The 14,742-nt window shown below is 39.0% G+C and overlaps 1 protein-coding gene across 1 annotated transcript in view; it reads right to left on the reverse strand.

Annotated features, from left to right (window-relative positions):
- Window positions 1-2,282: 2,282 nt before the first annotated feature.
- The window catches only part of kcnj6 (potassium inwardly rectifying channel subfamily J member 6), a 48,069-nt gene continuing 35,609 nt past the window's right edge, over window positions 2,283-14,742 (reverse strand). The window contains exon 3 of the mRNA XM_063013576.1: window positions 2,283-2,767. Within this exon, the coding sequence (XP_062869646.1) occupies window positions 2,424-2,767 (344 nt within the window). The 3' untranslated portion in view covers window positions 2,283-2,423. The remainder of the gene's footprint in view (window positions 2,768-14,742) is intronic.

Here is a 14,742-nt window from a genome sequence, read left to right on the forward strand (position 1 = left end):
TCAGAATATATGTACAAAAATTACAAGTACAAATGCCCTAGAATATATCTATATATTTATATACCCATATACATATATATCTTTCAATTAAAAATCTGAAAATAATGTCACTTTATTTTCTCAAAGTAATAACTATTATTAGTATTTAAATCCATGCAGTGTGCCCGAGCCTCTGAGTTTAGTCCGACTCTAGTCTCTTTGGACCAGGAGAGAGAGGGAGGGAGGGAGGGAGGAATAAAATGGAACAGGAGGGGTGTTTCAGGAGGCCGTGTGCTGTGCCCCGACTTTCGGGGCTCGTTCCTGAGCTGATCCCGGACCAGTGTCCAGCTTTACAGAGCAGAGACAGAGTGGAAGGCAAAGACAGTGTGTACACGACGCGTGTGCAGGAGTGTGTTTGAGACCATGAGGTTCTATAGTTTAGGATCTAGTTTTAATAATTATGATAGAATGATAGAAGTCTTGGTGTTCGTGACCACAGACTAGTAATAGAAACTGATGTTATATTTCTTGATAAATTACTAAATAAAATACAAAACAATAAATAAAATGTGAAACAGAATTATAATGATGTAATAATATGTACCTTTTAACCCAGAATGATTTATTAAATGAATTACACTAGTCATTTATATTCACTAATAAATTATTATTTAATGTTTTTTTTAATAACAGAATTTTTTTTTATTATTATAATTTTTCTGCATTTTCTCCCCATTTTTCTCCCGATTTAGCGCATCCAATTCGTCTCCCGCTGCTGACAGACTCCAGATTTGCATCCGAGGAGAGCACACCGCTGCCCACGCCTTCTTCACACGTGTACAGCCCTCCTCCTCTCGTCCGTGCTTCCTGCACGGGCGTCTCTTCTGCCAATCGGGGTCCTTACACAGCGTATGACGACCCACCCACCCACATATAGTCCGGTCCCCACCCTGCAGATACGGTGGCCAATTTGTATCTGCTGCAGGCACTGCCAATTATGCCCGCCAGATGGCGCCCAGCCGACCGGTGGCAACGCCGAGCCTCGAACCCGGGAGTTCAGAAACTCAGTGCTGGTGCGTGAGCGGAATATCCCGCTGCGCCACTTGGCACCTACTGATTATAAAATTGGCCTAGAATGTATTTATTATTAACATGGGTGGTTAGATGTGCCCACACCCTTTATCAATGTAGTGCAGTGTCATAATGGTACACTTTTTAGCTTCCTTGCTAGCCTTCTTCAGCTCTTGTTTCTGAGAACTCAGCTTTGTATTTTCTGTTGTTGCCACAAACATCTTCCTGCTTTCTGAGTTCCATGTCTGCTTTCCCAGTGAGCGTTGAACTAGCCGGTGGACTGAGTAGCTGGCCGAGTTCTCTGTCACATTTTTGCCTGTGTTTCCTGGCTATCATGTTATACAGAGTACAGAGGTACTTTCAAAGATAAAGAATTTATAACATGCTTTCATTTAGGCGACTAGCATTGGCCAGGTTTGCTCATTTATTTGTTATTCGCTATTTCATACTGTAAATCTTCCGCCACCTGCACCAGCCCCGTTTAGGCAGTCGCCGGCTGCTTCTTTTCACAAACCAGCGGTGGATTTTCACTCAGAGCTGTATCGCATTTGGACAGTCTTATGCATGCTATGTGATGTCTTTTTCAAGCAAAGGGTAGTTAGTAGGTGGTACCAGGGCAGTTTGCATATTTTTTTTTGTCTTTGCATGCTAATTTTAGACAGATTGCAAGCACAAAGCGTCCTTGTACAGCTAGCTTTAAGGAATCGTTGGCAATCTGCCTTGCGGTTGGTGTGAAGTGCGCCACTAAACCATTAAACCATGATGTTGTCTATCTAATGATTATGAAGAGATCCGACCAGCAAGAGCTGGTTTCTGCTGACAAATACTGGTCTTGGGCAGAGCTGGGTTTGTGAGTACTGGTTTAAGTGGGGTAGCTATAGTCCTACATATTTCAGAAACCTCAATTACGTATGGCAATAATATAATTTAACCAAAACAACACAGATAAGCAAGTCTTCATGAGGTCCAGCATGTCTTGTGATTAAACACTAAAGTTTCTGCTCTTTTTTGCTAGTAAACAACCAGAAACTGTTGATTTTTACTCACTATTTGGCCAGACTAGATTAATAAGCAGGTAATACTGTTTTAATTACTGTTAAAATGTTTGTATGTAGTGATATAAATGCTACAGATGTGGTGGATGGGATGGAATAGATGCTGAACAGTGCTAGAAGCTTCCATTTCAAACTGATGTCTGTAATTATGGTCTTTACAGACTTCAGTTAATCAGTTTTTACATTAGATTATTTAAGTGTCAATTACAATGTTTGGAAACCTTTTAAATCTAAGAAAGTGTGTATGAGTGTATGTGTGTGTGTGTGTGTGTGTGTATATAAAGCCGAAACCTTCCACTCCACTCTGCTCGCTCAGCTTTACACCTTGGACTCGTTCTCCACGTTGGCAATGTCGCCGTTGCGCTCCTGCTCCTGCGTCCCGCCGCTCTCCTTCTCCTGCTCCTCGTCCTCATTCCGCGAGTCCAACAGGCTCTGCTGGCTCAGTTTGCTCGCCACCGACCAGGAGAGCGGCAGTCTGGAGCGGGCGCTCATCTCGGCAAGCTCCCGCGCGCTGCAGCTCGGTGTGTTGGTCTCGTAGATGTCATGGAAGCTGTTGTAGTCCACCTCGTAGAAGCCGTCCTCCAGCGTCAGCACCGGCATGAAGCGGTAGCCCCACTTGATCTCGCTGGACACGTACGAGCTCCGGGCCTGGCAGGTCATCCCTGGGAGGAACGGAGAAGAGAAGAGGAACACTGAGACTGAGGCAGGTTTATATTACCAGAAGGGGTTCTTGAAACCTAGTGAGCTGCCTTGCTGCCAACTGCCTACCTGGAGCAGATTCTAATGCGACATTGAACTCATAAGGCAGATTATTTAGACGCATTAGTGATTACTGCGATTACACAGTGAGCCTCAGGTCATTGACACCAACGGGCTGAGGCGGCACAACCCACTATCTGCCCTGTGATGGACTGGTGACCTGCCTTTCGCCCAGTGAATCTAACCCACTGGGACTCTGTATAATTATACAGACCATAAATTAATCAAATATTGTTTTTACATTTCGCTATTGTCATGCCTGACCCTTTATGACCCTAAAATCCTTCACATCTTTTATCTGCTTTTGCTGCTTTTGTTTATATCCTTTATATACTGAGAGCACCTTAAAACCCACACAATTCTTTTAAAAACACTAGAAAGACAAAAGTAATAAGAATAACAATAGTGTGCTTGCCTTTTGGCAATCACACTAATAATTACTACGATGCCCTCAAGCCATGAGACAGCATAAACAGCGTGCATATCAACATCAAGCTTAATACTGTATTTACGCTGACAAATATCTCTTTAAATAAATAGTAATGGAGGTGTGTATTTATCTTTATTTATTTAAATATCTTTTTATATAAATAGTAATGGAGGTGTGTATTTATCTTTATTTATTTAAATATCTTTTTATATAAATAGTAATGGAGGTGTGTATTTATCTTTATTTATTTAAATATCTCTTTATATAAATAGTAATGGAGGTGTGTATTTATCTTTATTTATTTAAATATCTCTTTATATAAATAGTAATGGAGGTGTGTATCTATCTGCACGGATCTACACTGAATTCTAATGAATAGGTGAGAAGACACAGAGAAGAGATTTTCAGCTCTCAGGTCATTTTTATCACCAAACAAACCCAATCTCACACAGAGATGTCCGTCAGTCAAAATGCATTAAAACGCAATTACATAATTACACACCATTACAGTATCATCACACCAAACCACCTTCATTAGATCAGCCGATAAACACGAATCCCCGCGGTGCACAGCGTTCGCTATCAGTTCATCTTCTGCACTCGAGTCGTTTAGAACACAGGTGCTCTTACACCGAGGTACCTGAGCTGTTCTGTTCAGCACGTGTTCTAACACCCCCATTCACTAAACTTACCTGGTGTGTGGAAACACAATCAGGAGCTTGTCCCTCACATTTTAAAGTGTATACCTGTGTCTACCTGCAGATATTTTTATTTACCCAGATTGAAAATCTTTGGCTTCTTTTTAGATTAGAGAATGCTGATCTTTCCATTGTCCATCAATGTATCTGTGTGTGTGTGTGTGTGTGTGTGTGTGTGTGTGTGTGTGCCCTATGTCTGCCTGCCAATTAGTCAATCAATCAATCAATCAATCAATCAATCTATCTATCTATCTATCTATCTATCTATCTATCTATCTATCTATCTATCTATCTATCTATCTATCTATCTATCTATCCTTCTTTCTATCTGTCTGTTTATTTATCTTTCTTTCTATCTATATGTCTGTCTGTCTGTTTATCTGTCTGTCTGTATTATGACATTTTTTGACGCACTCCAAAATCTCGTGAAAAGCTAGCAACAAATGGGAGCTACTCTTTCATGCACATACGCAAATAATCTCAAATTCAAGTGTCCACATACTTTTGATAATGTAGTGTACATAAACTGTACATTGTAGTGGTGTAGCTGCCTTTTTATCACACATCAGAACTCCTTAAATGTTTAATGACCATCCGTTTGCTACCTTAAATAAAAAAATAATACCTCAGTTTACAAAATGTTCTTTCATACGTCTCTTGTACTTTTGTTTTTCCAAATCCCTGAATCATCAAGGACACAAACTGCAGCTTTAACACTAAAGCTGTAAATCTAACAAGCACATGGTTACTGTTCAGCACATCAGGAAACTGGAAGAGTCACTTTGGTTAAACAGAGCACCAAAACAACTAAACAAAACAAAAGAGACAAAAGATAACAGGAGCTGGACTTTATTAAAACTATACATCAAAACAACAAGCATCACGGAAATGTCTTCAAATGTGCAAATGTGCAAATCTCCACCATGAATCGCATTACAGAGTTTTAAATAGCAACACGGTGAGGTTGTGATGCAGAAGTAAGAAAACGCTGGTGATACTTTAGTTGAACTCCGGCCAGGATGTTGACATACGCGTGTCATAAATCTGTCATGTCAGGTCTGTTATAGTTGCCACAAGGAGTCGTAACAGTCACTAACAGACACAAAACTCCCAGTATATACAGTATTGTGTTATCAGGTCTTTCCACATTATTTTGGGAATTTATGCCCATGCAGTTAAAAGAGTATTTGTGAGGTCAGGATGTTGCTTAGGAAGGTCTAGCTCACAATCAACATTCCAGTTCATCCCAGAAGTGTTAAATAGGTTTGAGGTCCAGGTTTTGAGCACGTCAGTGAAGTTTCTCTACACCGAATTTGTAAAAGCATTTGTGTATTATAATAATTATTATTATTATAAATACCTAGCTATTCCCATTCTTACACTTACTATTATTGTTATTATTATTATTATTATTATTAGTAGTAGTATTAGTATTATTACTATTATTAATATTATAATTATGATGATGATGATGATTATTATTATTATTACTATTATTAATATTATTATTATTATTATTATTACTCATACCTAGCTATTCCCATTCTTATACTTACTATTATTATTATTATTATTAGTAGTAGTAGTAGTAGTAGTAGTAGTATTAGTATTATTACTATTATTAATATTATAATTATGATTATGATTATGATTATTATTATTATTACTATTATTAATATTATTATTCTTATTATTACTACTCATACCTAGCTATTCCCATTCTTATACTTACTATTATTATTATTATTATTATTATTACTATTATTAATATTATTATTGTTGTTATTATTATTACTATTATTAATATTATTATTACTATTATTATTATTATTATTACTCATACCTAGCTATTTCCATGCATATTATTATTATTATTATTATTATTATTATTATTATTATTATTACTATACATACCTAGCTATTTCCCATTCCCATTTCTATACTTACTATTATTATTATTACTATTATTATTATTAATGTTGTTGTTATTATTATTATTACTATTATTATTATTATCATTATTATTATTATCATTATTATAATTGCTATTATTATTATTATTATTATTATTACTATTATTATTATTATAACTATTATTACTATAATTACTATTATTATTACTATTATTATTATAATAATTACTATTATTACTATTATTATTATTATTATAACTATTATTATTATTATTATTATCATCATTATTATTATTATTATTATAACTACTATTATTACTATTATTAGTATTACTATTACTATTATAACTACTATTATTATTATTATTATAACTACTATTACTATAATTACTATTATTATTATTATTATTATTATAACATTTTACAGACCTCATAAAACCTAAAAAAATAAACCTAAAACATTTTCCTTTTTTTAAACCTTTTAGGAATTCTACTTAAACTTTATAATAATGCGAGACGTGCACACTGGTATGGACATATCTAGTCTCTGTCTTATATAGAAGTCCTGACCCCAACCCCACAGAACACTTTATTCAGTAGTGAATTTAGTAGGGCCCTATTTATAAGCCAAGGAATCCACTTCTTAATCAACACCAGTGGCTGAACTTAAAAATGCTCTTTACACTGAATTCCCAGTAATACACTCCAAAATATTACAGAAAACCTCCCCAGCACAGTGTGACCTTTAATAGCTGCAGAGAAAAGCTACTTGACTTTATTATCATGGTTTTGGAATGGGATGTGCAGCAAGCTCGGGCGTTCACATACTTTTGGGCTGAAAAGTTTAAGTAGAAAATGTTTTCTGCTCGTGTGAACTGCTCAATTTCCTGGTTCGGAAATTGTACTGCGTCGGACCGCAAGACTCTCCAGCGAGTAGTGAGGACAGCTGAAAAGATCATCGGGGTCGCTCTTCCATCTCTCACGGACATTTTTAACACCCGCTGCATCCGCAAAGCTCTCAGCATTGTGGACGATCCAACGCATCCATCACATGGACTTTTTACTTTGCTCCCGTCTGGGAGATGATACCGCAGCATCCGGACTAACACAACCAGACTGTGTAACAGTTTTATCCCTCAAGCAATCAGACTCCTAAACTCAGTACTGTAACAATTTCCTCCGGAAATTTTCTGCTGCCACACACTGAACTGTTTTGACTATGTTACTTGCATTTTTGACTATGTTACTTGTATTTTTGCACACCTCCTGGAAATGCACAATAATTTCTGCACCTTACTTGTATTTTGCACCTTATTTACTTTTTAGGCACCTTATCTGCATTGCCAATTTTACGCTGCTAATGTACAACATGTCACTACCTCATGAACCATTGTATCATCTATTCACCATCATGTACTAACACTTGTCTTTAGTCCTGTCTTCTAATTACTTGTTTAGATTAGGGATAATTAGGAATATCTTTTGTAGTTATTTATTATAGGATTTTTTGTATTATTATTGTATTTGCACTGTTTTGTATTGTCTTGCACTTTTTGTACCGTGTTACACCGTGATCCTAGAGGAACGCTGTTTCGTTTCAATATGTACTTGTATGTAGCTGAAATGACAATAAAACCTCTCTGACTCTGACTCTGACTCACACTTCTTTAGCTCATTAGGAGCGGCCGCTGCGGAAGAGCTGTCCGAGGTTCCTGTCTCGCTTTGGTCTTGTACTGTAACAATCCAGCAGCCTCGTACCCATGTTCTGGATTTAGTGTTTCTGTGTTTCTGACGCTGAGTTGTGTGGTGCTGTGCAGCGGCGTACAGCAAACGCCTCAAACACTGCTAAATCTTTTATAAGCAAAAACACGCTGAATGTTTAATACACAGAGGATACCTGCGAGAAAACAGCACGCCTTAAAGCGGACAGATTTCTCATCTAGAGAAAGTAAAGTAGAAAACATGGAGAAGTTATTCTGACGCTCGGGAAGTGCAGCATCAGGTCTGTTATGCTAGCTCACCACCACTGAGACTCAAGTTTGAGTCTCAGTTCTTCCCCCAGCCTGGTACATGACTGGTGAATATAAATGCCTGAGAGCTGTACGTGTGTGTTGTTTTTATGACAAAAGTTGACAATGCAGTGTGTGTTTGGTGTGTGTGGATGGTGGGGAAAGGGGGGGGGGGGGGGGGTTAATACTAGGTAGATGAAGTATTAATGTAGTATTACATTTATATTTATTAGAAAAATATTAGCATAAATACATTCATGCACAGTGTCATGTTTAAAATATTTAAAATGTTTGTATTAGGTGATAATACGATAGGAACATGGTGTCAACAAGAAATAGTGTTTCTAGTACGTCCACATGAGATTTGTGTCTTGGGTCATTGGCTTACAGATTAGCTCGATGCCATTAGCCGAACTTCCTGTGCTTTACTGTGTCCCTGAGCAAGCTTAATGGAGGCTAATGCTAAATACTGTCTCAAGGTCCTATTATATTGGTACAATAAGAAACAGGAGGGAAAAAACATCATACATGGTTTGTTAGACCTGTATTTACAGCTATTTAAAGTAATCTGATTGTAACAATAACCAAGTTCTACTTCTAATCAAACCAAATCCTTCAGGTTTGATCCATTTTTAATATACAATATACACCAACCAGGCATAACATTATGAGCACTGACAGGTGAAGTGAATAACACTGATTATCTCTTCATCACGGCACCTGTTAGTGGGTGGGATTATTATTAAGCAGAAAGTGAACATTTTATCCTCAAAGTTGATGTTAGAAGAAGGAAAAATTGTCGAGCGTGAGGATCTGAGCGAGTTTGTCGAGGGCCAGCTCCCGGTCAGTATCTATCAAAAGTGGTCCAAGGAAGGAACAGTGGTAAACCGGCGACAGGGTCATGGGCGGCCAAGACTCATTAAAGCCTGGCCCGTGTGGTCCGATCCAACAGACGAGCTACTGTAGCTCAAACCGATGAAGAAGTTCATGCTGGTTCTGATAGAAAGATGTCGGAATACACAGAGCATCACAGTTTGTTGTGTATGGCGCTGCAAAAGGGGGACCAACACAATATTAGGAAGGTGGTCATAATGTTATGCCTCATCTGTGTATATAAAAATCTACACACACACTGGTTAAAATGGCACATTTTTTTTACATAAACAATCAGACCAATATAAATCATGTTAGATTTATTTCCACCTTTTATTTCACCTTTAATCTAAACAATTTAACCAAAAAACAAACTGAAATCATCCAGTTCTTTCTACCTAATTATGAATATATGAGTCAAATATGTATTGTATGATTTATCTTTTTTTTTTACTATATTATCTGTGCATTTTCTCTCAGTTTCTCCCAGTTTAGTGTAATTTAAGTCCCAGTTGAAATCTTCCGCTGCTGGAGACCCCAATCTCGTCCGAGGAGGCTATATTTGTCTGACACAGCATCTAAGACCCCGACCCCTTATTAGTCTGGTCTTTTCCCACCCAGCAGACCTGATGGCCAATTTGTCTGCTGCAGGCACTGCCGATTGTGCCCGCTGGGGGGCGCCCAGTCGACCGGTAGCAGAGCTGAGCTTTATTAGTTTGGAACGTGGTTTATTGTCATACTGGATTCTGTAACACCCCTGTAAGGAGTTATGGCACGATATTGTTTATATGTATTGAAACACTAAAAATGACATTTATTAAGAATCACACGGTAAGTAACGGTGAGTAACGTGAAGCTTTTAGCAGTAAATAAAACTGAAACAAGGATTTTGATGGCGGTTATGATGATGATGGTGCTGTGCTGTTTAGATAACAGACTTGTGTAACATCAGTGGGTTTTCCAGTCGCTCACACACACACGTGCACACACACACACACACACACACACACACACACACACACACACACACACACACACACACACACACACACACACACACACACACTCTTTAACACTGTCTCTATGGCAACCACTCTCACAAACCACTGAAAATAGAATCACAGTTGCTGGAAAAGCAGAAAAAAATTTCGACTGATTTTTTCAACCCGAGATGCAAAAATCCACCACGATCAGTTTTTTTTAGGATCCACGGTCGTCTGCTCGGTGAGGATCGACAGGCTGAATAAAAGCTCCAGATAAACAAGGGGGTGTGTTTCTTATATTTGCTGTACAACTTGCATTAAATCACACCAGCAGTAACGATTTTATTTATTTACCGTGTGAAAAACATTGAAACATTGTAAACGTTTGTGTTTCAGCTCTTTGCTATCTGTCTGTCTGTCTATCTATCTGTCTGTCTGTCTGTCCGTCCGTCCGTCCATCCATCTATCTGTCTGTCTATCTGCGTTTCTCAGTAAGAACCCAGAGAAGGCAGAATTCTGCTGGAGTTAAAAGCCGAGCTTTGACTCAGACATGACGGCTGTCCATGAAATCTAAAAACAGCTGCAAGGACACACAGGAGCAGAAGCTCGGCCTCAAACATTCAACCCTGCCAATACACGCCAATCCACACCAACCAGGAGTGGGCGATACGGCAAAAATATCACATCAGTGTGGATCGTATCACTACACATGATGCGTATTATTAATATTATTATTATTACACACATACCTACACGTACCTATCTAATCCCATTCTTATGCTTATTATTATTATTATATTATTATTATTATTAGATCCCATTCTTATGCTTATTATCATGATATTATTATTACACACATACCTATCACTACAGATCACCAGTCCATCACAGGGCAAACCTACATGTCTTCTACTGTGGGAGGAAACCGGAGCTCCCGGAGGAAACCCACACAGACACGGAAGGAACATAGAAACTCCACACAGAAACACACACTCCACACACACTCCCTGACTGCTTCACCTGAGAAAGGAACCCAGGACCTTCTTCTTTTTTGTAATATTTTGTTTACGCATTTTCTCCCCGATTGCGTCACGCTTCCTCTCCACTAATGCCGACACCCGCTCTGATTTGAGGAGAACAATGCTAACCCACGCCCCCTCAGACACGTGGGCAGCAGCCGTATGCATTTTGTCACCCGCACTAGGCGAGTGCATATATGCGAATCAGCCTTGTGTACGGAGAGACACACCCTGATCCGCACTCTTTCCCCGCCTCTGTGCAGACGCCATCAATCAGCCAGCAGAGGTCGTAGTGCATCAGTTACGAGTCCCTATCCGGCTTAATACCCCGCCCCTATATGAACAACAGGCCAGTCATTGTTCATGTGGCCGCTCAGCCCAATCGGATGGCAGAGCTGAGACTCGATACGATGTATTCGAAATCCCAGCTCTGGTGCGCTAGCGTGTGTTTTTACCGCCGCGCCACCTGAGCGGCTGAACCCAGGACCTTCTTGCTGTGAGGCGACAGTGCTACCCACCGAGCCACCGTGCTGCCCTGCTCTGCCAAAGTCTTTGCTCTCACTGTGGGAAAAAATGCCCTGCCAACCTCGTTTCATTTGCCTCTCCAAAACTCCTTTGCTGAAATGCAAACCAGGCATCACACACACACACACACACACACACACACACACACACTCACACACACACACATCTCCCTTTTAGACCAATTTTCTCCCCGTTTTGAGTGCGCTGTACTTACTGTCCTTAAAGCTTCTTCAGCTGAGTCAGACTTACCAGTAGAAAAACGCAGATAAAAACGGTGCTGCGGATATTGAGACGTGGCCCCATTCCAGCTCATAAAACAGAGAGCAGAACGGATTATCTAGCAATAAACGTTTCTTTGTGTATTCTTTGAGAAGATTTCTCTTACAGTAATTAATCTGAAGCTTATTTGACTGTTTGAAATCCATTTACAGTAAGATCTAGTGATGAAACTGAAGTCATTTAACAGAACACAGTAGAAGTAATAATCTGTTACACATGCATGAACGCTTGTGAGTGCTTTTATTTTAACGTCTCATTAGAGCATGAAATTCATCCTGAGCAATGAGGTGCTTCCTCTATAGTGGATCTAAATTGTAGATATGTTTTTATAACATATATAACATCACCTTTCTTGGCACTTACAGATTTCAGCAGTGCAGTCAGAGTGTTACATGCTGACACAGTAGCACCTCTAACAAGTGTGAGTAAGTTTACAGGGGCAGCCTGTCCTAGCCAGTGTGGCTGTAGCTTAAACTGTGAATACAGCGGTACCTTGTAACTCAACGTCCCCTTAACTCGAAATCTTAATGTGTACACCCTTAAACTCGACATGTGTTCGACTGCCGGTTTGTTCAGCGCTCAGCAAAGTGTGAATATGAGACGAATCTGCATCAGTGTGGAATAACCATCAGATCCAGTGTTACAGCTCCACATGTATCTGTGTTTATCTGGATTTTCCTCACTGTTTCACTTTTAAACTTGTGTTACAGCTCCAGCGTCTGAGAAATTGTGAGAATCAGAATCAGCTTTTCTGAGAGTCTAAAATGCTTCTGGTTAAAAATAAAGCTTAACGGGGTTTAATGTAGTAAAAGAAGGAGACAGGAGCACTAAACTTCTCTTCATTATTACTGCTCATAAGTTCCTCCACTAATGAAATTCCTCACTCGTTGTTTTAGTTATTGTGCCGCTTCTTATGTGAATGCGCCGGTACTTAATGGAATACGGTATTCCAAGATCAAGCATCTCCACCATTAAGAAGCATAAGGAAACAATAAAGAAGTAAAGCTAAAGTGCAGGTTTATTGTATTTATCTGTTTTCAATTGTATTTCAGTGTTTTTATATTATATTTGTGTTATTGTCAGTGTATAAGTGTCAACAACAACCTCATTATTTTACATGAGCCTAAAATATATGCAGTTCCTTAAAACTCAACGTCTTCAAAACTCAAAGCTACTCCCAGAACCAACTGACGCTGAGTTTTAAGGTATCGCTGTAGAGAAATTAAGTTGACTCTTTAGATTTTATTTAGATTTGTTTGTACATGAGCTATTTTTAAAACTCAACAAAGCTGGAAATCAAACAGGGTGTGCTCCGTAATGCCACGAACACACTACATGAGTTTTGAAGTGTTCAGATCGCTGTACTGTTCACATTATTTGTAATCAGGGGTCTTAAAGTCATTGTGGTTTGCGGGTGTCACACATTACACCATCGTTTACTAGGAGGCATCACCGACAAGTCTGTTCTCCCAAAATACTGTCTGTCACAAACACATGAGAAATGACAGCGTTTGTCAGTAAGACAGTGTTTTTCCTATTAATAAATAATCTGAGTTGTTTGTGCGCTGATCTGCAGAAGAAAAAATGAAAACAAGAAGGAAAGAAAAGAATCTGGATGAAGGAATGGATTGGGATTCTGGACAGCAGGGATCGTCTGTTCTGTTCTGCAGAGAGAGTTGGAGATAAATAAATATTACTGCAATGAAAACATAGGCGTTATGGTTTGGCGTGAACGATAAGGTTACAAATACTGTAAAGCTTGTGTGTACGGTGATGTATTCTGATATAAACTGTACATCTCCTCTCCCGGGTTTCCCCGCACTCCGTATCCTGCATTCTCATTTCCAGTCATAACCTGGTCACAACACAGACAGGTCCGGATAATTAGCACGCTGGATATTTTTCAGGAGTCTGCGAGCAATCGGCGAGCCTGACGGATCGCACAAGGCGAACAAGAGCCAATTATCAGGCGGCGAGCGAAGGCAGATTTGCCTCGAGCTGGTGCATCTGTCGGCGACCTCAAAAATCTGTCAGCGAGCGGAAAATTAGGGCTAACGTGGTGTAGTGTGAATTTAGCCCGAGGAACAGTGGCTATGTGTGTTTGTGGTTGGGATGAATGTTGTTCGGGTATTTGGGACGCCTTACAAAACAAAAAAGAGCTAAACATCATACATTCAAAAGTCACAGGTGTGCATTTTTCCCATTACAAGCTCAATATTAAACCATCCACTCTTAAAAAGCTCAAAATCTTAACTACTGGCACATCAATACGTGACAATCAGTGCAGACGTGGCTAGTTAATATAGTTAATCGATTTTATTTTTTAATTTAATTTCGATTGAGTTTTCTAACCCCTCTGAAGGCTATTCAAGATTTAGAAGCCTGTTTAATAAGTAAGGAGCTACCTAATTTACCGTGTACTATGCAATTTGCTGTGAAATTCAAAATGTAAAGTTTGTGTTTAGCGATTTTTACGGTGGCCGAGAAGTGCAAAACAAATTAACATTTCAGAAAACAAAATTACAAAAAAACTAAAACAAATTTACAATGAAAGCAAAAACAAATGTACAAGTGCGTGTAGTGTATGAAATATGAGGCGCAATATGCAATATGAGGCGGTCCTAGCAATCATACGGCAATTACGTTAATGTAAGAGACTTTTCTGTGGTGTAGTGTGCTGTGCTGACGATGTTTAATGTTTGTGTTTACGTATTAAGTAAGTGCTTTTACACCAGGGACGTTCAAACTACGTCCCGCGGGTCATTTGCTGCCAGTTACCAGTTTTGAAACGGCTCGTGAGGTATTTAAAGCTGGCCTGCAATTAAACAGGTTTAAAAAAAAAAAAACTGCTTGAGCTGTTTAAACTCTCGGTGGCGCTATCACATAAAACAAATCTAAAACTCTCCCGGTCTTCTTTCCTCCGACTCAAAACATTAACTTTACACCTACATTAACATTCCCCAGTGTTTTGATAAACACGGCGGCTCCGAAAAAACGAAAACTAGAGTTCAGAGGGAAGTGGGTACGTTTAATTTGAATATGAAGTGTCGCTTCTCTACACACGTGATCATCTCTGTGTTGTCTGGGCCTCAAAAGAACAAGCCAGTAAAGTATTCTGTTCCCGGTACCGGTCCGCGGGTCATTCATTA

Source organism: Trichomycterus rosablanca, chromosome 18 (genome assembly GCF_030014385.1).
Source record: "Trichomycterus rosablanca isolate fTriRos1 chromosome 18, fTriRos1.hap1, whole genome shotgun sequence".
Classification (NCBI taxonomy): Eukaryota; Metazoa; Chordata; class Actinopteri; order Siluriformes; family Trichomycteridae; genus Trichomycterus; species Trichomycterus rosablanca.